The sequence below is a fragment of the Opisthocomus hoazin genome, chromosome 4, assembly GCF_030867145.1.
Source record: "Opisthocomus hoazin isolate bOpiHoa1 chromosome 4, bOpiHoa1.hap1, whole genome shotgun sequence".
NCBI classification, from domain to species: domain Eukaryota; kingdom Metazoa; phylum Chordata; class Aves; order Opisthocomiformes; family Opisthocomidae; genus Opisthocomus; species Opisthocomus hoazin.
The window spans coordinates 24,490,692-24,515,444 of NC_134417.1; the positions used below are offsets into that span (position 1 = coordinate 24,490,692).

The 24,753-nt window shown below is 43.7% G+C and overlaps 1 protein-coding gene across 7 annotated transcripts in view; it reads right to left on the reverse strand.

Annotated features, from left to right (window-relative positions):
• The window catches only part of LOC104334451 (uncharacterized), a 209,001-nt gene that overhangs the window by 55,978 nt on the left and 128,270 nt on the right, over positions 1-24,753 (reverse strand). For all 7 annotated transcript variants that reach the window (XR_012763680.1, XM_075418364.1, XM_075418365.1 and 4 more), the window contains 4 exons: positions 15,514-15,636; positions 8,508-8,633; positions 3,770-3,892; positions 986-1,108 (listed from right to left, as the gene is read on the reverse strand). Coding sequence is in view for 6 of the 7 variants with exons in the window: in XM_075418364.1 (XP_075274479.1) it covers positions 986-1,108; positions 3,770-3,892; positions 8,508-8,633; positions 15,514-15,636 (495 nt within the window). In the remaining variant the exon portion in view is untranslated. The remainder of the gene's footprint in view (positions 1-985; positions 1,109-3,769; positions 3,893-8,507; positions 8,634-15,513; positions 15,637-24,753) is intronic.

Consider the following 24,753-nt stretch of genomic DNA (forward strand, 5'->3'; position numbering starts at 1 on the left):
CCTACGCCACTGCACTACGCACAGATCGCCATCACCAGTGAAATAATTCTTTTAGGATGTCTCTCTCGTAATTTTTTTTTGTTTTTAACGCACATTCATGCTTTAAAACACTCTTAAAGAAAGCACTCACTCTCTGGCATGCAGCATATTTTCTTAAGGAAATTCTGCTGGAAGTTCTTGCACAGTATTATGAGACTCCGTGATCTTTGCCCACCTCTGCTAAAACAGGTCATGCTTTCGTCTGCATTCCAGTGAGCTTATGTTAGGTCCATAATAACACCAACTCTTCCACATCACCTCCTTTATTAAGCTAAATTTGCCCTCAAAGACAGCCCAGGGATCACCTATCAACTAACAGCGCTGGGACTCAGTCCCCTGCTCGAGAGCAGCAGTGCTGATTAAGAAACCCCGCTGGCAAGAGGGAAGAATGGGAGGGAAGACAACAAGGCTCAGAATTGTTTCAGTCTGGGAAATTTGAGTTGTTCAAATATTTTTTTTTCATCCCTAGTCTTGCATTTCTGCCTTTTTTTCTTTTTTAAAGCATCTACTTAACAGTGTCAATACTCTCAGGAGAAACATAAGTAAACCTAGGCAGATCGAGACAAGAGCAGAACATCATGTTGGTTTTCTTTTGCATCAGATCCAGCATATAAAAAAAACTGGGAGGAGGAGGGCTGGAATGAATACATTTCATAGAACAGCAATTATTTTGGTCGCTCTGGAATCTAATTCGCCAGGCTCGGAAGATAAACCAACAGGGCTATTTGCTCTTTGAAACGCAGTAATTAAGGTCTGTGAGCATAGGCTTAGGAATGTCTCAACCTGCAAAACCAGCAGTAGCAGAAGATGAAGAAAGCAGTATTAAGCTTCAGCTTTTGCATACGTTTGTTTTGCTGTGAGTGCTAATCCGAGTGAATTAAAAATGAAGCATAGCAGTTTGCGGATAAGCTAGCCTGAAATGCGTAGCTGTAGAAGTGTCACTTACGGTAGCACTGCTTTCCATCAGCCCCCAGCTCGAAGCCAGGGTTACAGGCACAGGTGAAGGACCCCGCAGTGTTCACACAACGATGAGCACACCTGGCTCTCCCTTCTGCACACTCATCAATGTCTACGAAGCAGAGAGAAAGGCAGAGACATGCATCTGGGTATTAAAATAAAAGAAAAATATTGCTCTACGCGCACATGTATGTCTTTCCGACCATTCTCTGAAAAGAGCATCCTGATGTTAGTCTACACATGACAGCATCTGATGAACGCAGGAACACTGAACTCACAACATTATTCTCCAGAGTAATCTTCTTTTCTAAACACTGCCGACCTTGAACCTTTCAACATGACTATTTACAATATCAGACATTATATTTACAGTATCAGCCAAAGGAGCTTGTTTATTATTCCTACAACAAAAGCAATGGCAAAAGAAGTCGCATGAAGAACTCAGAAAAAAGTCCTGGCTCCCAGTAACCTAAAATTATCACTAGCTCCTCACAGCCATTATGTTCAAGTTAATGGAGCAGGAAAGATGTGATTATCTCCTGAATGTCAAATGAATTGGATTAAGTGGTGGCTGGGTCTCAGCAGGTACGATGGAGACAGATCTTCTCCGTCACACCCCTGAGCCCTGCAGCTTCCTCTGCAGAAGCCCAGCAGGGAGGCACCCACTCTAAGCATGGGAGTTTCACCCCACCTCCAAGCAAAGAAAAAGGCAAAGAGCTGTAGGTGGGGAGGCTGTTCTTCACCCAGTCCTCTGTCAAGCAGTCTGCTCCTCAGCTTTCCACTCACTAGTCTGCATTTGGAAGTTAAATGCCACCAAAGGCATCCATCCTCCTAAAATCTCAGTGGAGCGTAAAAATATTTTAAAGGAATAGTTACTGAAAGAAAAAAAAAAAAAAAACAAAGCAAAAACTTATACTTCATACTGCTGCTGGGGAGCACAGCTGCAGAAAACACCAACCTCTGTGCAAAGACAGGCGTTGTCTTGCACATGGCAAACCCCTGACCCATCTCCTGCTCCTTCTCTTGTTCTGACGTTGCGCTTGCAAAATACAGATTATTTTTTGCGCTGATCCTGGGTCAGTGTCTCGCACAAAGGAGACAACAGTCTGGTGTGCAGCTCCTCACCTTTTACCACAGCTAACCACTTTCTAACAGGTTTTTTGCTCCATATGTGCTGTCACCAGCGTCGTACTCACGGCCCCCTTGAACACAAGTAGCTTTACAAATGCAATCAGCCCACTTGCAAAAAGAGGCCCCAGGCAGTGCAACCACCACACACCGGCTCATGAAAAATTTCAGGATAAATGACAGCTTCTCTGAAGCAGCAATGGGAGTAGCTGCTGTTTCGAATAAAATGGGTTATCTCCCCTCTTTCTGTAATTAATTGTCACTTTGCAAGCAGAATATGTTGGCAAATGCTGCAAATGTTCTTCTCTCTTTTTCTGCTTTTTCAAATAGAAAATAGAAAAATAAAAAGTTAGAAAACTGAAGCACAGCCACCATCCTGCACATGTTGCTCTCTATCTTGTAAATACAGCTAATCGCTAAAGTCTGACATTTCAGCTGCCCTCTGTCTCCTCCTAGCTTGGTTTCCAAACAGTCAAATACCAGCCTGAATTTTGCAAAAGACACTGAATAACTTCTAGGAGAAAAAAAAAGTAACTGCATATCCATGGCAAGATGTGATGCTTAATGATTCAAAAGACTGTTGCCATGAGGTTGGGAAGAAAATGTGTTCCAGTATAGAAGACCGCAAGTTACCTAGTGCTTTAATTTATACATAAATTAACAGAATTGTCAACGCGTAGCTGAGATAAAACGAGTAACATGCTGACCCTAGAATTAAACCCACTGCTGTTTTCATCTATTGATCATCAGTGAAGTGTCTATGCTACTTGAAAATACTTTGTTTTTTCAGTAAACTTTGTGACGAGTAACCCCAGTAAGAGAGGGGAATCACTGAGGTGTAAAATGCTGCTCGTAGAAGGGCTTACAGGCAACTGAGTAAAATACTTAGGGCAGGAAATAAGTATTTTGCAAAGCACCCAGCATCTTCTATACATAAGACAATTTGAATACTGGCAAAATTTTGGCCAAGTTTTCCAAAGGAGGAGTTTAAAATTAGCGTCTGAATACGTACCCTGATCCTGACAAGGTTGTGCACCATGAAGTCCACAAGTGCTTTTTACTTCATAAAGTTGATAAACAACCTTCCAAGCATCATATTGAAAGAGGAAAGCAGGTATTTTGGTCTCCAATTCCCGCACATTTCAGGTCAGAAATGCTTTAAGTCTTGCTGAAAATCCCAGACTAAATACAGGACTTCGGAATCCAGCCTTCTAAGCTCCTGTCTTTGGAAATCTTCGACTTCATGATTTCTTCCTTCACAGTAGTTTCTTTATTAATATGGAAACTGTTCTCCAGCTGAAAATTGACTGCTAAATAGGTGTTCAGCAACCTGGTTCAGAGTGTTACTTGAACCAATTTTCCAGGAGCTGTATCTGGGGCATTATTTTAAAGGGACCCTACAAGAATAACACCACAGCATCTACAAACCCAGTTGCTAGAAAACATGATTTAAGAGCTCATAGAGTAATTTTCATTGCTATAATGGTCCTTCAAGACTGTCGGCTGACATAAATACCACAGAGAGAACTGCTGTTTCAAAATGCATACGTATGTTTCTATATCATATTCCTTTCCATTCAAAGCTCTGTAAGCCAGAGCACCGATTAATACCTTTCTTCCCAATAAATAGTCCATAGTTTCTTACCTACACAGGACTTCTTGTCTGCAGAAAGATAATGCCCTGGATGACACTCGCATTTTGCAATTCCTCTCTCACTTTGACAGATTTGTGAGCATCCGCCGTTCCCACTTCTGCAGGGGTCTATCACTGAAACCAATTAGAGCACACTGTCAACTTAAAGGTCACTTTTTGTCTGAAAATGGTCTTACCTGCCATCGTTACAACTAACAACGAAGATTACTGCAGCTGGAAGAGATAAGCCTGGAAAAAAAAATACATAGATTTGACATAATTTGGTGAACAGTAAAGCCGTTGTTTTTCTGTATGCTATTTTCTCTCTTGCTGGACGGCATTTTTCATAGAGCACTAGCAACGCTTTACACAGTGGGAAACGGGGCTCGTATTACACCTTGGAAGCAGGACAAGAAAATAACATTTTATCCTTATTTTGCCGTAACTTGAGCAGAATTCAAGAGCTGCTCTAAACAATAGCAATTAGCACTCCAACATGTGTGAACCCATAAACACATACAACGGTGGAGCTTGCCATGGAACAATGCGCATTTAAAAGTCTCCAGAGGAAACAAACACTGAAGAGCCCCAAAAGACCTCCTTCAGTCGAAAACCACATGCCATTCATGTTGCACATCAAGATTTTTTTTATTTTTTGAACAATAACATACCGTTTTTCATGGATAAGCTGCTCTAAGTGGCAAGTACTTAGAAACACTATTTATAAAGTGTCTGCAGAAGTCTTCACCTCAAAGATCTCACTGCATTCCATGGGTTTATGTCAGGAACACATACCTGCTGGAAGCATACTGATGTATTTGCCCAGTTAAAGACTTTGCACGCATGAAAATAGACCTATTGGGACTGTTTGGATAAGTCTGATTTGGGTTAAGAGCCCGAGTTTTCTCTGTCAGAATCTGACATTCTGCACAAGGTTTAGGTTTCAGTGTGGAGTACTATATACACAAACACACTGGTGAATAACATTACATAGGCAAATGTGGAGGACACCTTTCAAAATGTGTCCTCTAGAGTTCTGCTTAGTTTTAAAGAAAGCTTTTTAAAAGTTAAGCCTATTTCCTTTCCATTTAAGCTCTAATTCAGTTTTAGCATTTTGCTAATTATTGTCCAGTTTGAGACATTTGACCAGCCTGACATCCCCTTCGCTGGCCATCTCAAGCTCTGTAGAAGCCATCCTCTGCTGGGGCAAGAGGAAAGTCAACATCACCTCACCAGTTCTGGCAGTGAGGTCAGGGCTTCAGTAGTCCTAAGGAAGGGCTGTAGGTCTTTTCCTCCAGACCTTGCTGTTTTGCTTTTCCAGCAGCTAACCACACACATATATAGAGCTACGCAGGAGAAAGGAGTAAGGGGGAAAGACCTCATACAGACACATTTAAATACAGGGTGGGTTTTTTTTTCATTTTCTCCAGTTTTCACTTTCCTGTGTACCCAGTGGCATCTTTTGCCACTGTTCGGCAAAGGAGGACGTTGCCCCAGAACACCTTCAGATTCCCTCGTTTCACCTCCTGGCATCTCAAGAACACAACCATTCAAGTCTGCAGGCTGAGTTTGATTTGACAGCATAAGGAAAAAAAAAAAGAATCACTGTTAAGGTTGTAGAACTGAAATTTTCTTGGACTTTCAACACGATAGGTTGCAAATAGGTTTCAAAGGGACAGCAGCACTTCATTCTACATGACGCTTTCAAGGCTGACAACTTGGCTCTGCAGTTCAACAACTTGAGGTCTACAAAGGATTTAATTTCAAGCAAGAATTCGTTCCTTGTTGATATGAAATATTGAGTTATTTGCCGATTTTTTTTCTGTTTGGATAAATTAAATTAAATCACTATCAAACAGCATCTGTTAAACCTGCATATTATAAAGGTTTTCAGAGCATCCAAAGCTTTAATTTGAGAATGATTACAGTGTAGAGTAAAACTTGTGATACTCTGTGACATGACAACAAGCAAACAACAAATTACAGGCTAGCTGCTAGTAAAACATAGTAATTTGAATAAAGATAGCAGCCTTGGAAGTCCTCAGACAAGAGAAAAGTTTGTAAAGGAAAGAACTTCAGGACATAAGGCAACCACTGATTGTCTTGTTTTCCACCGATGTATCTGTTCCTTCCTCTTATAGGCAGGTTTCAGGAAAAGCTGAAAATAACTCCTTAGTGTTCTTTTTCCTACACATATGGCTCTTATTGTTTGACTTCATAACTTTAGTGGATAACAGACTCCATCCTACAAAGCTCTATTCCAAGCTGTTAAAAACTATGGCAAAAATTTTACTGGAATTGTTTCATTTCCTAGATGTCCCAGGACATCCAGGAACTTCATCGGAAAAAGCCATGGTGATGCACTGATCTGGGATGACAGCAATGTTCTCAGTGAAGCGTGAGTATGGACTCCGCATGTACTGTGGACTTTCCAGAACCTTCACTGGAAGGCTGTAACAAACAGGGTCTCCAGTCCTATCTACCATGACCTCTAGAGCACCTAAAGAAAGAGAATTGGGCTTTAGCAAGTTAATTTTCTTCCTCACAGCAACCATGACTTTACACTTGAGAAAAAATAATGTGGTCAGGAGTAAAATTCTGATTTTATGGCAGGGAAAGTTAAGGGGGTAAAATAGCATTGACTTATAGGATGGAAACTCAAAGTGGCTTGAGAAAGATATTTGTTCTTACTATCCCTGGATAACCCAACAAGGAATTCACTCTAGCAGACATTTTTTATAGCCCATTCTCTTACGCAAGTATCACATCTACTGCTGACCACATCCATAGATGTCTCACCCCCAAAGCAGCTACCTCACCACTTTGTCTGATGCCATACCAGTCCATCCTATCGGTTTCCCTCCGCGCTGAAGGCTGCACCACCCTGCTAGGCTTGGGTATTTCTGTAGGGCCTTTCAGGGCTACGGGGTGCAGCACTGGCTCCCAAGGAGCCAGCGAGGATGCCTCCACACCTGCAGCACAGCCACAACTACTGTAGTAAATACTCACACAACGCTGTAGTGTCCCTGTCCAGACTAGCACTACAGCAGCCAGGCTCACGTCCTCCCACCTTTTCTACTTCAAACATCTCTAAATGCCAAGCCAAATGTATATTCATGGCTACCTTATGCTCATTTGTTCCTGTAAAAATCTTGCCCATCCGCTTAACGAGCACATTTTGCTCCCAGGTGTTTATTCACTAAGGTATTTATGGGAGAAAAACATCCTACTCAGTCTTCATTTTACCAGCTGAGCTCCCCTTGCAAGAGAGATTCTCCTTCCTCTGACCACAGCTGTCCTCCTGGGGGGTTGTGCTATTATATTTTGATTTACACCAGCCTGAACACAGGTAACCAGGCATACACGCCAACTCCAGATAAGGTCTCACCGCAGACGAAGCTGACCTTGCCCCTTCTCCACTGCTCAGTAATTATGGCTGCTGATGAACTGCTGCCTTCAGTAGGTGGCTGACCCTCATCAGCCCCACGATGAGAGGGAGCGAGCAGCCACAGCTGCCTGCACGATGTCAAAACCTCAGCAATTAGGGACTGAGCCTGCTCATTTTGCTGTTGAGCTGAGCCAGAGCGCGAAGTGGCCCATGAAGCTTTGAACCGCTCCATGACTGCCCAAGGGACAACCCTCACCTAACCGGGTATCGCCACACTCAAACCCTGCCGATCCAACCTCTGTCCCACCACAACACCATAAAAACCACCAAAAAGTTTCACGCAGGGGTCCGCACGCCCAGCTGGCTTGGCCAAGTACATCTCCAGAGGAGCTCAAGGAGCCACGACAGCTTTGGCAACGGGCTGGAGAACCGCAGAGGAAGGTCTCTGGTGTCCTGTCCCCACTAACGCTCTCCTTTTCCAACTCCTCCTGATAATCGCAGGGACACACCGCGGGCACCCCGCGAGAGCCGGAGGTGAGGCGAGCTGGCCGTGATGCTCGCTGGAGCGCGGCGTGAGGTCCCTGTGGAGGGCAGGACTCAGGGAGGCTGAGAGTGAAGGCCAAGCGCTCGCTGCACACAGCGTGAGCTGGAAGCAAGCTGAACAGCAGGATTTACTTACACTTTATACACAGCACAGAAAATCTCTGAGCAGAAGAGGAGCCATATGGAAACGGTTTTGTGACAGGAATTCTAGCGCAATAAATCCATAAATTTGGCCCTGTCTTTCTCTGACATATTCAAGGGTAGCATGTGTGTGCGCTTGTGTTGGGGAAGATGGGGGCGTTGACTTTAAAACTGATGAATATGTTAAGATATACGAGAAAAAAAGCCAACAATCAGACCCAAAGGTAGCATTTCTGTTCTGCTTGTGAGAGTGTTTGCTTAGAAACCTGAAGGGGAGGATGAATGAATCAGACTGTGATCAGGAGCAATGTAAGCCAAAAGCAGATAAAGAAAGGGTTTTATGTAGAAAGCAACATGGTACACAGGCCAAGTCTCTATACAACTTGACGAGTAATAAAATGTTAGAATTCATCCACAATCAAGTTCCTAACCTATGTCATCATTGTCAGTGTGCAACGAACAGCCAGGGGTCTACAAGGCCAAAATCTTGCTCAAAGTTGTGAACCGACGTGAACTTCACACCTCAAACACGTGTCCTTTTAATCCTGTTAATAAGTGATTCCTAAAGCTGCTTTTGGCAAGCAGGGTGAAATATGAATGAAGCAATCCGAAGCACTATCCTGGCGTCTTTTAAATGGCCTTTGATGTGCATCTCCGGGCAGGTAGCGCAGGACTTACCCTCGCAGGATCTGGCGTCCCTCTTCAGCTGGTAGCCCGGCCGGCACTGGCACTTATAGCGGTCTTCCCCGAGCTGAACGCACTCCTGCTCGCAGCCCCCCTTGTTAACACTGCAGGAATGAACGGCTGGAGCGAAGGAAGCATTGAGGGAACGCATGTCAACAACCCTAGAAACTTATTTATTTCCTATTTCAAATACGTAAATGACAGTAGAAACACACCAACCTCGCCAAGCAGCTTTCACAAATGCCCCTGTCCCCGTCCCCTGCGTGATTACTCTCCCCTGCATTCGTGGTGCTTGTTTGACGCCGTGTCCGGCACTGGCAAAAGCCCGGGATTCCAGCGAGAGGCAGGGGAGATCTCAAAGCTGTAACGCTGGCTGAAGTACAGCCGCTCTTTGATCTGACAGCGGCCAAGCACTCCAGAATCCACTGGGGTAAGGAAAGGGACTAAAAGAGCGGCCCTACTAGCACTTGCTCATTGCTGGGTTTTTTTGTCCCTCCTATCATTGATTGAAAAAAAATCAAATAATTGTCTTTCAGGATGATTTCCTCAGGCTCATGCACAGCAATCTGCAAACGACAGGAGTCACCAGCTCCGCAGTACAGACTGACAACGTAAACCACGAGGAGCAGCAAGAGGCCCTTGAGCACCCCTCTAAAGATGCTGCTGCTTCTTCTACCCAGACAAATGAATATTCTTTTTTGTTCAACATATATCCCCAGCCTCTGGAGAAACATTTCTCCTCCTGCCAAAATACACTGACACACACCCACACCTATTCGCACACTGTGTATAAAAATAAACTCGGTCGTTTGAACCTGTTGTTGTGCCGTACGTATGCAAGTGTGAGCGTGTGCACAACTGCATCTATATGTATTTGAACAGTAGGGATGTACATGAGTAGCTGGGAAGACTATTTAGTCCTTCAAGAAAGGCAAGAAACTCTGGCCCCAATGAAGACAGCAAAGAGCTTTGATATTTATTTTTGGAATATTAATATTAATTCATTAATCTGTAATAGGCATTAACATTAACCACAAAAGCTGCTGTAGGATGCATTTCACCCTGTGCTCCCAATTAGCAAATACTTAGTTTGTGCAGTCGAGCATGTGTTAAAAAGACAAAAAGAAAAGCAAATTGTTACATTAGCACGGATGCACACACAGCAGCAGCCAGGAGACACCTCGCCGCACGCTGAGCCTGACCCTGGCTTCCGACCTCCGCCTGTGCCTGCAAACCTCCCGCCCAGCTAGCGATGGAACTCGAAAGCACCTCGATTCCTATGTGGGAGACAGCAGACCCGACATGGTCAAAGCTTCCTGCTTGCTGCACATTTGTATCCCAAGACCTGTTTTTCAGCAAGAATATTCAAATAAGATGAAAACATTTCAGAACATGAAAAATGCCTTAAATCAGCTCCAAGTGACAGAATAGACATCTCCATATTTTAAAGGTGCCATTTTCTCCCTCCTTTTCTGGGCATAAGCCAATTTGGATGTAAGAGGAGGTAAGAAGCAAGAGAGATTTGGAGGCTTTGAAGACACAATGGGATGGGCGCGAACTCCTGCACCGAGAGCTTGCCCCGGCAGGGCCATGCAGCCTGCCCCGTCGCAGGGCTCTGCCGGCGGCCGGGGAGCGAGGGATCTCACTCCTTGCATCACGCCTGCTGCTGAGGCATCGCACAGGCTATGGGAGAGGAGGTGCCAGACTGAACGGGAAGAGCTGTCGGGGAAGGAACAGGACAAACCGTGCGTGTGCTGCCAGGTGCCAGCAACGCGTCTTTGACCAGAAAAAGGGAGCGACTTGGGATGTCGTGAGCCTAACGGCATCTCTTGTAAAGGGGCTTGTGGCTGGAGGACTGAGCGTGTGCATGGGTTTCAGGCAGAAATATGGCATGCCTTCCACTTTCAAAGATTTATTCTTGAAGTTTGGTAGAAACCCAGCCCCACTTCCGAGTACAGACAGGCACAGCAGTAGGAGCCTGGCCCCGGCTCTTTGCCGGGGTGGCTGGGGAGGGAGACAGCATCGCAGGAGAGGGGATGGCAGCGGGAGACATCACACAGGAAAGACAAGGATCTGCATTTCTCAAGCCATTATTTTTTTACAATAATGCTCATATCTGTGCAAAAAAAACCTGGGTACGAAGCTGTAGTTGGATGTATACATAGCAAGCATGGGGTTAGAACATGCGGCCTCTTCAAGCCTGTGTTTTCCATCACCTTAAATCCAACCTTATCAATGACATGAAATGCAACTTCAGGCACACTGTGCTTTTACTTTCGCGGAAAAACACAGATTATAGATTTGTAGAGATATTTTCTTTGTTACTTCATCTATTAAGAGCCCTAGTGTACAAAAGTCTCCATAAAAACCTGCACCTCAACAGTTTTTACATGTAAGGCAGACATCAAAGGGAAGGTCTGGCACCAGAGATTAATCGGGGTCTAAAGACCATGCTCTGCTTTCACTTCCAGGAGTTAAACCAAGAATAGATTCTAGTGAAGACAATGAATTTGCATCAGTCCAAGAACACAGTCCAATACTACAGTAAACATGTTCTCTGTCTGAGTTTCTGCTTTCCAGACACCAGTTGGTTAAACTTTAACGATGTTAAATTCGTCACATTAACATAATCAAGGCATTAAAACCAAAACAAAATGGACAGTGTTAGCTTTGGTTATTCTAATTACCTAATTTGTAGTGCACGCTCAGTCTGGCACATGTATCTAAAAATGAATTCAACATTGAGCAAAATTTGTGGGACCAAAAAGCTAAGAAAGAAAAGGAGCATTGAAAAAGACGGGATTCTGGCACGGCACAAAGTATCAGAAATCATCAAAGGATTGAAGAAGAAAGTATTTTACTCTCACATGCTAGTTATCACTGAACAAGGCAACCCACTGTAGAGGCTGTTCGCCTTAGGGTAGGAGTAGCAGTTTCTAATGAGAGCAGGAGGAATGACAAACAACAGAGAGATTTCTTCAAACCATGTCTTTTGAGGTTCATGCTAGCAAAGGAGGGATGGACCACCAGCAGTTAGTCAGGACCCAGACTCACTGTGATGACCTGGCAGCAGGAATGGACTCCCTGGAAAGAGCTTGTGACAAAAGTTCAGCAATCTTCCACGCAATCACAGGAGAAAGCAGCTTATGCCAGGGGTTTTTGACTCTTCAGATGTAGGCTGAATATGTTTTAAGAAGACAGAGCCACTTCCTTATGTATGGGAGACTTCCAAGCCATCTAGGCTGCAAAATCTGCTTCCCCTCAAGTGATTTTGGCACTTTTGCTCCCAGAAACATAGGGTTGCCAAAAAGAAAAGGAAGACGTGGAAAGAATGCACATAACAGAAATCTGGGCTGGGTTCCTCTGAAAAGCCTGTCTACAGGGATGCTTGTTTCTTCTTTCTGCAGCTGAGGTAATCACCTTCCATAAACAGCTCATTTCCAGAACGTAGTCCCTTTATATTCTTAGTATGTGGGAGAGATCTTTCCATCCTCTAAAGTACCCACAGAACAAATATTATTGCTAATGCAAGCCCTATTTGAAATGCTAGATGTTCTGCTCAGCTGCATTAGGTCAAAAGAGAGGTGTATTACTGGGTTTACTTCTTGATCAGATGAGTGCTCAAAACTGATGTACGAACTGGGGCAGCAGAAGAGGCAAACCCCATCCCCAAGGGTCAGGGCGAGCAGTCAGTGCCCAAATCCTGATGTTAGGCACTCCTGGATTACTGGTTTATAAGAAATACTTCTCTCCAACCTCATCCATTAGTAACTGTCTTGTGCTCCAACGCATGAGAGCTTATTATATCCATTTATTTTGGTGTCTTGTCTAAACGGCTGAAACTGAACTCAATATCCTCCGCTCAGTATTGTGTATATCCATTATCATGATAGCAGCTCTCTCTGAAACTTGCTCCTGTCTCTCATCTTAGGATTTATTTCTGTTTCTCCTCAGTAATTTCTGAGATACTGCAAACAGAACTGAACAGTGTATGAAGTATTCTTAATAACTTCTTGTGAATACTTACAGCTGTGAAATGAAAACTTGCCTTCTGATCATGTTCATAGCTAGGACAACTCCAAACTGAGCTTCGTGGTTACTCGTGCCATGAGAAAACTTTACTATGCTATGTCCACAGAAGGTTTTACATATTACACAGGCAAAATCATTTAATTGCCATAACACCTACTTTTTGCGTTTATCATTGAGTTATCTCGTGCTTTTACCCTTGAAGCCAATTTAGTCCTTTTTTGCATAAAATTCCCTCTGCACCACAGCTGAAAATGAGACTGTTCAGAGAGAGTAACTCCACTCAAACATCACATCTTTCACTTCTGGGTCTTCCCCAGTCAGATCTGATCGGAGAGGGATGAATTTCTCACTTTTCTTTTAATTCACAGAAAAACACTAGTGTTTCTAGTTAAACACAAACCTCTCCGCTTTTACATTATTTTTTTCCCCTCACACTAGTGTTTCCTTACCCTTCGCTTCTCCAGCTAGGATAATCAAGAAAAGATTGAAACTTCACCACATTTTTAATTGCAATTAATTGCCAAGACACTGAAGGTCTCTGTATGCGGTAAACCCCAACAAAGCTAAAAGGGTAAGTTCTTGAAATAAAAAACATTATTCCCTCAGCTTCAGCACTGGTACATCTTGTGTTCTAGTTGCACCAGTAAATTTACTGTTATGATAATACCAGAAATGACTGATGACATATTCGGCTGATGCTAAGCACCCCCAAGGGACTTTGTGCGAGAACCGACACAACGACCAGACTGCGAGCGAACTTATTCTGCAGATGTGGTCTCACCATACTTGACTGTTCATCTCATATTACCTAAAAACAGGCTTAAAAAGTTAAACAGATTATGTCCTTTTCTTCTTCCCAAATGACAGAACTTTTTCATCCTTTCTGCAGAATTCAGCAACTTGACTTTTGTACCGATGGAAATGCAACTCAAGGACAGCATATTTTGTTTTGTAATTAGTATTCGCAACACACAGAATTAACTCTGTAGGTCTTGTTTCAGGGCTGACGGTCCACCCTAAGAAACACAGGGATTATTTTGACTGGCAGAGCACAGAAACGGGCGTTGTGTCAGGGGCTGCCCCGCTGAGCTCCGCCGTGCTTTCACTCACATGAGCATACACGGGGTACCTCCGTGCTGTAAATCAGTGGCTTTTCACCCGAATCTGAAAAACGGGGTACAGCCTTTGGGATCATACCCACTCTCTTCCTACTGTCTCCTAATACCTGCTTATTGGAACAGGATTCCTCTGACCAACAGCAGACGTCTGTCAGTACAACCACCAGCATCGTCCAGATCCGCAGAGCAGTCGCCGAGACGAGACCTGCGGCCAGCCCGTGCTCCATATTTAATGTCAGCAGCACGAGGAGTGCAGCTACAAGCAAGCATTCATGAATCGAAGATCTGCGATACGGGAACTTTAAAACTCACTGAAGGAAAGGCAATCAGTTTGGTTTGCAACTTCTTTTGTTAGTGGCTTTCATGTGTTGACTTTTGCTCAAGCGTGCCATGGAGGAGCACAGCACGGGTTCTGCTGGCTGAGCAAGGGACATTCGGTATCAGTTGTAACGGAGATGTTACCAACAGGACTGCAGCGGGTGAAGATGTGTCCCTGATGTACAGGAGCAAGGCAACCTTTCAAAGACCGATGTAGATAAAGGAATGGATCCAAGGGCATAAGACCGCTCTGGGCACAAGTAGTTTTCACAAATCTATAGCACCCTAATTATCAGGCCACAGCATGAGCAGAATCTCAGGAAAAGTGCTCAAAACTCTCAGCTTCACATGCATGAGCACCTCCTGCTAAAAAGATTAGCACAAGCTAAACATCCATGCGTCGGAGGAGAGTCTTCAGCCCACCCCATCCATAATTCTCACTGTGCCTAATAATTAAAATGTAAAACAGACCCAAGCAGCCAATTCTGCATTACTGTTTTACCTGAAAAATTCAACATACAGCAAAGGGTGATGAGAAGAGATGAAGGGTAGAGGCTTTTTCCCTTCATGCACTTTCTGAAAACCAGCGAAGACCTCTGAGTGCGTATTTAAACACTTCATTAGCCTTTTAGAGCTCCCTCCCTAGCTACCAGTCCAGAGCACCATATTCCCAAATGTATCTTAGTAATTCACGAATATGACCTCTGCTCTTGAGCATCCCAAAGAGGATTTTCTGCTCTGCTCAGTGTAGCACAGTCACAGAGATTTTACTTCATCATCTCACCCCTTGCCCCAGTTAATGATGTCCTCCTGCCTCTGCTCCTGCCACCACGTGGGAAAGGCCACAGGGTCCCAGTCTGGGCAGTCTGATGGAGATGGTCACCTACTGCAAGGTTAAAATCAGTTTCAGGGTGGCAACCATAGGATTTTAGTTTGTCTTCATCACTGAAGACGCAAGCTGCACTTTGGGACTGCTTGGCTGGAAGAGCAGCGCTCTGCCAGGCACCTGCGGGCAGGAGATATCGCTATCCACTCTTCAGAAAAAACTGGCAAAAAGACTCAGCAGGAGGAAGAGCAACAGGGGCAGAAAAGCCCAGGGCACAGCTGGGACACGGAGGGGAATGTGGCACAAAGAAAGTAAGCTCAGCATTGGAAAAAACATTTTCACTGGAAATGAAGACCCCCTATTTCACAGAATCACAGAATGTTAGGGGTTGGAAGGGACCTCTGTGGGTCATCTAGTCCAACCCCCCAGTTTCTTTAATGCCTGCTGCGAAACAAAAGAAAGCTTCACAGGATTGCATCACAGAAACATAGGACATCATTCCTGCTTTGTCCTCAAAAAAAGATGATGTTTAGAAACACCTGAATTTTTGCAAACCACCTGAACTGGAAGGGATACCAACAGCCTTTGTGAATTAGGCAAAACTCAGACTGGGGAAGCCTACAAGCCTTTCCACTTACGCACAGACAGCTTTAGCAGGGAAAAACACGCCCTGAAGCACGTGAAGCGCTTGTTAATGTGTCCTTACCTATGCAAGTGCGCCCGTCGGCATGGAGCCTGTATCCCGCCCGGCACTGGCAGTGGAAGGAGCCTTGGGTGTTGACACAGCCTTGCTGGCAGCCACCGTTCACCACCGCGCACTCGTCCACGTCTAGAGGAGGAAGGCAGACGGCGAGAATTATACAAGACAGCCTCGGCAAAGACATAGCCCGGCTCTCCTGGACAGCACGTAGCTCATACATAATGCAGCCTTCACACTCGGCCTGGGTCTTTGTTTACTTCGCTTCTATGCTGTAAACAGAGCAAAACAAATGAAATTTTATGGTGTTTTCCAGCGTTCCTGCAGGCACTGTCTCTGTAGTCTCTCCTTCTGAAGCCCTTGTTAATTAGAGTGATCTGTGACAGGGCTGCTTCCTCGGGACCAAGAGGAAAATACAGGGAAAGAATTCGGGTAAGATATCACATTTGAGCTTATAGGTACCACTGGTCAAACATGTGGCTTTTGTAAAAATTTGCTGTATGAAGGTTTCCTTTTGCATCAGGCCTTTAATCCTATCAGCAATTGTTTCTGAGGGTACAAGCACGTATAAATGCAAAAAAGCCACGCTAGAGCAACCTTACATTTTCAACCACTGAATACACAGAGAGCTTAGACATTACACTTAAAAAGAAATATGATTTTGTGCCACATTTTCTGTAACTCTTGTCCCTTGGGTTTCCTTGTGTTCACCTGAACTTCCCATGGCTTCTTCTCAGATGACGTCTCAGAAAAATGATGTGATTTCCTAATGATACCTTTTCTGAACCTAGGCAGGTAACTCCCTATATCTCACATTTCAGGGGATTACATTCAGTCAAATGAAGAGGAGAAACTAGCATTAAACCAGCTTGGAACGCTGCTGTAATGTTTTATCTGAAAATGACGGGCAAAAAAAGATAAAGAACAGTTTAAGTAAATAGGTGAATGTTTAAAACAGACCACAAAGCTGAATTTCCAAAAGTAGCACACAAGCAGCTTCTGAACCTTTTCAGTAACACCAGGCTACTGTAAACAGCATTTGATTGGCACGGTGACACCGTTACCTTCAAAATCGACACAGAAGCCATTGGAAATAAGGGTCAGCTAATCCATCTCCTGACACAATTTCACCTGGTAGATGTTTGCCTCGAGTTTGTCGGTCCTTTCCTTAGCATCCGCCAGGGATGGCAAACTCCACCTCCATCCGTCTCACCCAGGGCAATGCTGGTACCCGACCATCCTGACCGCCGAGGCCATTCTCCTCTTGCCGAAGCCAAACCTCCCTCCTGCAGCAGGCATCTATAAAGATCTCCCCTTTCAATGTTTAAAAATCCCATTGATTTAATTGCTCATTAGATCATACTCTCAGTCGTCTAAGGGGTTTAACCACATAAGCAGGTGTGAATGAGGAGACTGGGATTTAAAGAAAGAGAGGAGTGGCGGCAATAAGAGGCAAGGCTGCAATTGCTGCTGTGGGGCCGCGAGCCGGCAGCCGAGCAGAACACAGCAACAAAGAGCGGTTTTTCCCCCCCCATATTGCACTTAAGGAGAAAAGGGTCTGGCTTTCCTATTTTTGCTGTTGATACATCTGCTTTGCATTTAGCTTTCATGGTTTAATTTTTTTTTTTATGCTTTTATGTTTGTTCCGTTTTAGAAAAGCTAGAAAATTAAATGAAAAAGGAAGTTATAAAGATGAGCTGGAAACACACAACATCCTGGTCCTAAGGAAATGTATGTACAAAGTAAGATTTTAATACTTCACATGTGAAGTTCACTCACCTAAAATGAAGTCCGGGTGTTGACTAGTGTTTAAATTCAGACCATTTGCTAATGTGCGCCACTTTTTAATCCTTCTGTTCTATTTGCTGTTCTACTGGACTGTATACTATGTAAATTTCCTACTTCCTGGAGACATCTGGAATAGTCTTCTTTTAAACAGAAGTTTTGCCTTTTTCATGTAAACTGTAAACAGAAAATGTTTTTCATCTTGTTGAATTCTATACTGTTAAGAAATAGCCGGCTGAAAAATGCCAAGATGAAATCAAAACCAGGAAACTATTTGTCTTGAGTATCACAGAAGTAAAATAAGCAAAAAAGGCTTAGAAAAATATAACCAGGAAGCAGCTGAACTATGTAGTACACCACATTCTAGTATTTATACCTCAATAAACTCTAATACTGGGAGCTTCAATATATTAATTTTATAGGCTACAATCAGCTGCAGAAATTCTCTAATATACCAAACACAGTTTTAAGTGGGGATATCAGCACTTACAAAGGAGAAAAAATAGCTAGTAAAACCAAGCGCTTGGAGATAGCTCTATTTGTTAAGTCTTTATCTGAACATTTAAAGATGTGACTTGGTTTATGGGGGAGCTCTGCACCCAGCAGCTCCCGCTGCGGCTCTTCCTTCAACGGCTTTTCCCTCGTGCTGGCACATCCCGAAAGGCAATATCACTAAATGCAAAAGAAAAGACCCTAAAATACTTGTATAGACAAGCTATACCTAACCCCACCCCGAGACTCCCTGCAGCACGTCGGGGGGAAAAGCAGAGGTGAGATAAACCAGCCTGCAAGGCAACGCCCCGACCCTTCCCGGGCTGCCACGTGATGACAGCCGATCCCTTACAGTCTCCGGCTTTCTCTGCAAGATCAATATTTCAAGGATTATGTGTTGAAAGATTCCTTCACACACTACAGATAGAATCAAGAAAAATGCAACGTGCAGTCGCCTTTCAGTGTCTCCCACATCTTAAGGCCAGGAAACCACTTTGCCCCCAGTTACAGAAGAAAAATGCTGTAATTATTTTGTCTGGGGAGCAGTCTGCAAAGTAGGCACTAATCTAAACGCTGGAGCTGCACTTGAAAGCTTGAAAAGTCTAACCGGTTTGGACTTTTATATTCAAATCGCTATACCAGTAAAGGACATAACACACCAGGAAAACAACAGCTTATGCTGTTACAGGTACAGAAGTAGCCATTTCTTTTTCTACACAAGAGTAACTACAGAAATAGAAAATCATTCTAGAATTATGAAGTTATAATACCATTTAAAAATATTCTAGAAATATTAAGTCACTCTACTGTAATTCTGGAATATTACAGGATTATGGAAGATTGTATCTGTCTAACAATACACTATAATTAAGTCTGGATTAGTTTCCACTGCAGATCAAACTGAAAAACCTACATGCTCAACTTTCTATGGTTACAATTTAGGATGCTTATCTGAATAACCCAAATTTCAAGCCATTTATGGCTTGCTTATCACAAAGTCAGACCGTGATGAAAGCAGCTGCGTTCCCACTAAACAGAGGGAGAGCAATTTGCCGGGACAAGAGGCGACATGAGAACGGCGTGCTGTCCCAGGGCTATCCCGCGGAGGGGATTATGCTGCTGGGTGAATGGAGCAGCTTCGCTGTGTGAATATCCCCCTTCTCACCTACGGAAGATTACAAGAGAGATGCATTTTAGTGGGATTCCCCGCTGAAGGTATCTCTGCTTTCCACGCTGTCCGTACGCAGCACATGCCCCGCAGACGGGGATCGTGTTCCCATTTACCCACTTATCATCGGGAACAACCTGGTAAGAATAACCTTACGGTCAGCCACACAAGCCAAAAGTGAATCCTATGTGTTTCCAAGATGTAAAGTGCTTTAGCCACCATGACATGCACCTTTTTTAGCTCTTCATGCTCCTGAGGTCTGTGCATTTGGACTGAGCTCTGCGCATTGCGACTGCACGCTGAGCTTTCCTCTGTCCCAAGAGGACACACATCTCATGTCCCGAACATGGGAAAAGAGGATGCAGTGGATGAAGGCACAACCGGCTGCCAGCACCATGCCCTTTCCAAGGGCAGATCCTACTGATGAAGCTACACATTTTGAAGTCCTCTATATGAGGGCTCTGCTAATCTGTAAGGAAGCTTGTCCCCAGTTGATCTGATGGGCCATGTTGGCAACAGCGTGATTTCCCTGACCAAAACCTGTTTAAATACAGAGCTGGGTGATTGCTGGTTTGGAATTCAGGGTCATCACATCAGTGGCTTTTCTCATATTGTTACTAAAATGTTTAGGAACAGCTATGACCAATCAGTGCCTTAAAAATAAACTGACAGCAGCGTTAAACACAGAAAATTGGTGAACCTGCAATTGTGTTTTTATAAAGGAAAAAAACAAACAAAACAAAGAAAGATGCTGCCAGCTCAATTCCCTACTAACAAAACAGCTTAGCTTTTTAAACCATTAAAAAAATGTAAGTAACATGCAAAAGTAAATGCCAAAAGAAGAAAAACCCCAGTTCTGATGGCAGCAGGACTGAGTGTTTGCAGTATCCTCTCCATTTTTATGATCTCCTCCCCCTTTTCTGGCCTTATTGTGCAAGACAGAGTTGTGAGCGGGTGGACTACTTTTCACAGCTCCCAGTTTTGTAGTTCTCCACTTGCAACAGCCCAGAACCACTTGTAGATCAAGAGCAGGCTGCAGCCACAGCTCCCACAACTCCAAGCAGAGCAGAGTTGGTACTGCCCAAGGCCCTCATGGTTACACTGCAAACCCTCCTTAAATCTGCACTCAAATACCTGAAGGATCACAAGCCTCCAACGGGACTCAGAAATGCCACTTCATGCAATCCCAAGTCCTCTTTGCTTTTAAATCCTTTTTTTTTTTTTCCCAAGGAACCTTTCCAGAAATCTCCGCAGTGACTGCTCCCATGATCACTGCATCCCCCGCTCTCCCATAGGTCTGCAATGATGCAGCCATGATCCCCTGCAGGCATACGCACCCATCTGGGCTCTGGTGCAGGACAATTAACACTTCAGGTCTCAAAGCTCCTGCAGAAATATTGAAAGGCAGGTCTGCTTTTCTTTCTAATTCAGTTTATATGTTAAAGTACTGCATTCCTCACAAGGTCATTATTAGGTCAATATTTGCAAATTTTACTGCTTTTCCCACGCCTTCCTTCTGCCCACATGTGTGCAGCTGCTCTGAAAGCACAAGATGAAAAGGTCTTCTAATACTATGTTTATCGCACACTTTTCCTGCTTGCACATTATTAGTAAAATGAACGGTATAAGGTTATTTAAAATACAGCCTCTACTGCAGACCAGAGTTCCCCTCTTTGGGTTGGCCAAGCCAACGACGGCACTACCATTTTGAGAATCCCAGGTGGAAAGGGAGATGCTGTGCCGTGGGTATCCCTGCGACGGCATTCACATCGAGGACACCTTGTCAAAAAAGCACCACGTGAGGCCGAAGCAGGCACAGGGCAGCAGAGCCAGGTTTACCTCTGGGCTGGGTCCACGGAGCCAGTGGCATTTCTTCTGGGTGATAAACCAACGGACTTTTTCTCCCTCGGCTGTACAAACCTGCACAGATTGGTATCTGTTTGAAGCCAGTACTTCCCGATAGACAAGCAGATAAAAAATTTCCTCTTCACCGTGCTCAGGCACTGCTGGAGACTGAAACCAGAACTGTATAGTATGGGCCTCTTCGTTTGAGGGTTTTATTTTTTTTTAGTTTTGGCAAAAACTCTTTAGCTTGGCAAACAAAGAGCAACATGGAGAGAGGCAGAGACCAAACAGTTGTGAGCATCACCCACTCCACAAACACCAGAGACGTGATACGGATGAAAATACATCTGCCCAGCTGGGAGCTGATGCAAGAAACACGCCCTGGGTACGTTCTAGCACAGTCGCCTGCACGCAGGGACCCGAAACACCACGATACCATCTGTGGATCTGGCCCTGATGACTTTCACAGGAGAGTAACTGCACCCTTTTTCCCGGATGCCTAAGAAATACTACATAAAATTGGAATGAATGACACATGCGTGTTGCCATTTTCATTCACCACAATCCCCCCAGCTCACCGCAGCATCCACCAGAAGCAGGGAAACACAAAACCCTACTTTACTCAGCCTTTACGCAGAGGATGGTTTACACTGATAGTTTTAAAGTCAGCTTATAATTAAAAATAATTATAGTAATTATTTATAAAAAGTCATGACCAGAAAGAGGAACCGTAGTCTACTCTTTGCAGCATTGTCTTAAAATTCAGTAAAATTAGGGTTTCCTCTCTTCTTTGCCCAGGGAGCTCTGCAGGTCGTCGGTCCACACACAATATCGTGAGGATTAGTCAGTAATGATGGTGACAGAGAAACAGGGGAGGGAAGGCTGGATCTTATGTAAAGAACCACAAACCTTAAGTGGCTATATTTGAAATCATTGCAAGTGGATAAACTGTTCAGCTCAAACCATTTATCTGGAAATAAGTTAACAAAAATCTGGCTTACCGCTCCCTCACCCTGACTAGCTCGCCTCGTCTCTTCAGCTGCGGATCATTTCGTACATCTGACATGAAATCCCCTCATTGTTTGTTATTTAACACGATATTTAAAATCAACAAAGATGTACGACAGCGCTTTCCCTTCTGTTATTTTTTAACAGCACTGTGATTAGTCTCTTTTATATATTCCAAAGGATGTTTAAACCTCACACAAATTTTGAAGTGAAAATATCATATGGTATTTCCCCACTAATTTAACATGGCGGATTTTACATATTAATTTAGTGTGTTTCTAAATTAAATAATTTATATACTTAAGGGAAGGAATGGAAACAGGCTTGGTTCCCAGTCACTGATCACAAAAGTCAGAAATTATTTCTGTAAGAGTGAAACATAAAACAAGACCTGCTATTGCTATAAGTAGATAAATTTGTGACAGATTCAGCTCACAGCTTCCTTTAACTCACGTACTCTCCCAAGTCTCCAGTTTGAAAATGTCCATAATTTGACAACCAGTGTGAATCCACTCACAAATGTCCTCACTATTAACCACGACAATTTTCTCTTGCAGCAGAAGTTTTCAAAATTCTCTCTCCTGTTTTACTAACACTAAAGTGGTTCTCAAGGTTGGAAAGTTTGATTGGAGGGGTTTTGAAACTCCCGTTGTTGGAAAAATATTTGTTCAATTCTTCCACAATGAAGGCAGTTTGACATTAGTATTGACTCTCGGAAGAAAAATACAAGTTTAAAGCCCGGTCAAAAACAAAGCCTAAAATTGAACAAGAAAAAGCAGAATTTCTGTTCATTTTAATAGAAAACATATTTCTGTTTCATTGAACCAAACTGAGCAGCAAAGAGGGAAAAGAGCAGTTTTTGATAGCTGTGAGATTTCAAATTGCAAAAGCCCTAGTCTAGGGATTTTTAAGCTTCACAAAAAACCCCATAAATATGCTACAAGCTCTTTTGAGTGGTCTACTAGAACCTGATGTTAAAACTCCTTCATGAAATAGCTTTCAGCATAGATAAATGTGCTCCTGCAGAGCCAGCTGGGTCATTTTGAACTGTTAGCGCTCCTAGGCTTTTATTTTTGCTCCTCAGCTATTTGTTTCTGCCCTTTCCTGGCCCCTCCGATGGATTATATGAGCATCCGTTGTCTGCTCCGGCTCAAAGCCAGCCAGGTTAGCTCCGAACGCTGCTGAAGCTGACTGAGCTTTCAGTAAGTCACAGGTGTCTGAGGCAAGCCTGCTACAACAAAATTAATTAACGGCATAGCTTCAGCAAACCGTACCGAAAGGAACATGTCACATCTGATAAGAGATTGGTTAAAAGGCACGGTTAAGAGATTCCTTACCCAATTTAGTCCCTGCGAGCCAACTCCACAATGAAAGAGGACCCTTGTTAGAGCAGTGAGTTTTCCACTATGTTTCTTCTTTGTCCGGGATTAAGGGCAAAGCAGCTTTAAGCAGCACCTATTTCGGCAGGGCTAGCCAATTAGCCACGCATAGAAACAGGCTTTCCAAGTTGCCTGATTATTTACCTGTCCCTGAAAATCAACGGCATTAAAAAAACCAAAGCTTTTTATACTGGCTTGACTGGCTTAAAATCTGTCACCTTCCTTTAGACCTCCCCGGTGATTCGGTCACATTGCAGAGAGGAACCGTCTACCCCGTAGTTGGTACTTTGCCCTAGATTTCAGATGTTTTCCAGGTAGCTACAGTGACTTCTAGCTGTCTCCAGGTCAGGCTTCCTTTCTCTCACCCCTGGTTTCTTTTTCTTTACACTGAGAACACCAAAGGACAGGGACCACGGCACTGTGAAATGCTGAACAGCAGAGTCATCTACGGGACTAGGTCTGCGCTAGGTAATAAATATTTATGTCCAGGTCTGAAGGGAGATGCATTTCCCGATGACTGTTCTCAAGGAGGGAAGAGGACAGCAGCATCTCTGAGGGACGGCGTTTTGGGGAGATTCATGGAACGGTTGTGGAGGAAAGGCAGAGAGCTTCTTCCAGCACACGCGCCCAGCCCAAGCTGCCCCAAAACCCACTTGTGGGGAAAAGACTTCTATAAGCACCGAAAGGGACAATCCACCCGATCCAGTCATAAAGACCTGGATTTAATTTCCTGATCCGTCACTGGTCTTATTGGAGAATAAATACATGGATAAATTGCTGTGACATGTCACACAACCCTGTTAGTCGGGGCCACAGATGATTTAATGACATTGATTTGCCAAAGATCCCGGTAATTTGAATTCATTGTCGGGATGGGGGAGGAATGTATCAGGGAAAAAGATGCTCTAAGATTTTTTTTTTTTTTACCTTTTTTTTTTTTTTTTTTATATTACTTTCCTGTGAATACTGGCACAACGCAACCATTGAAAGTGGTGACTTGTTCCTCACCAGTGCCTGGATCCCGCAATCACAGTTCATTTCTCTGATGTCCCTCAAGAGCAGATCTCCTGGACAGAGTGATGTGAAAAGACAAAAATGGCCAATATCTGTACTGCCAATTTCTGCTTACTTTCAATGCCTGACATGCCAACCTCTCCAGAGACACTTAACAGTGGTTTAGCTCAATAAACAGCCAAGAGCCCCTCATCCACAACTCTATATGCAAACCATATGCTGCAGTTGAAAACTCTGATGATTATTATTAGAACTGTCCGTTCAATTTAAATGAGGTCAAGAATGAAAACTATTTCAAATTCAATAAACAGGCCATCTGAAAGTGTAGACGCTGTGGAGGACAAGCTTAACTTAATTGACAGGTAAAGCTTCATTTCTAATCCTCATTTTGATATCGTCTGTAGCCTCAGGAGTCAAAACACATCACTGCTCAGTCCTGAAAATATGCAGAGAAAATGAAAATGTCAGCTGAATGAAAAAAAAAGAGAAGCATCTGTTTGATAGCTGTGTAAGCCTGTGATATGTAAACTGCTTTGGAATCAAGCAGCCCTAATTAGA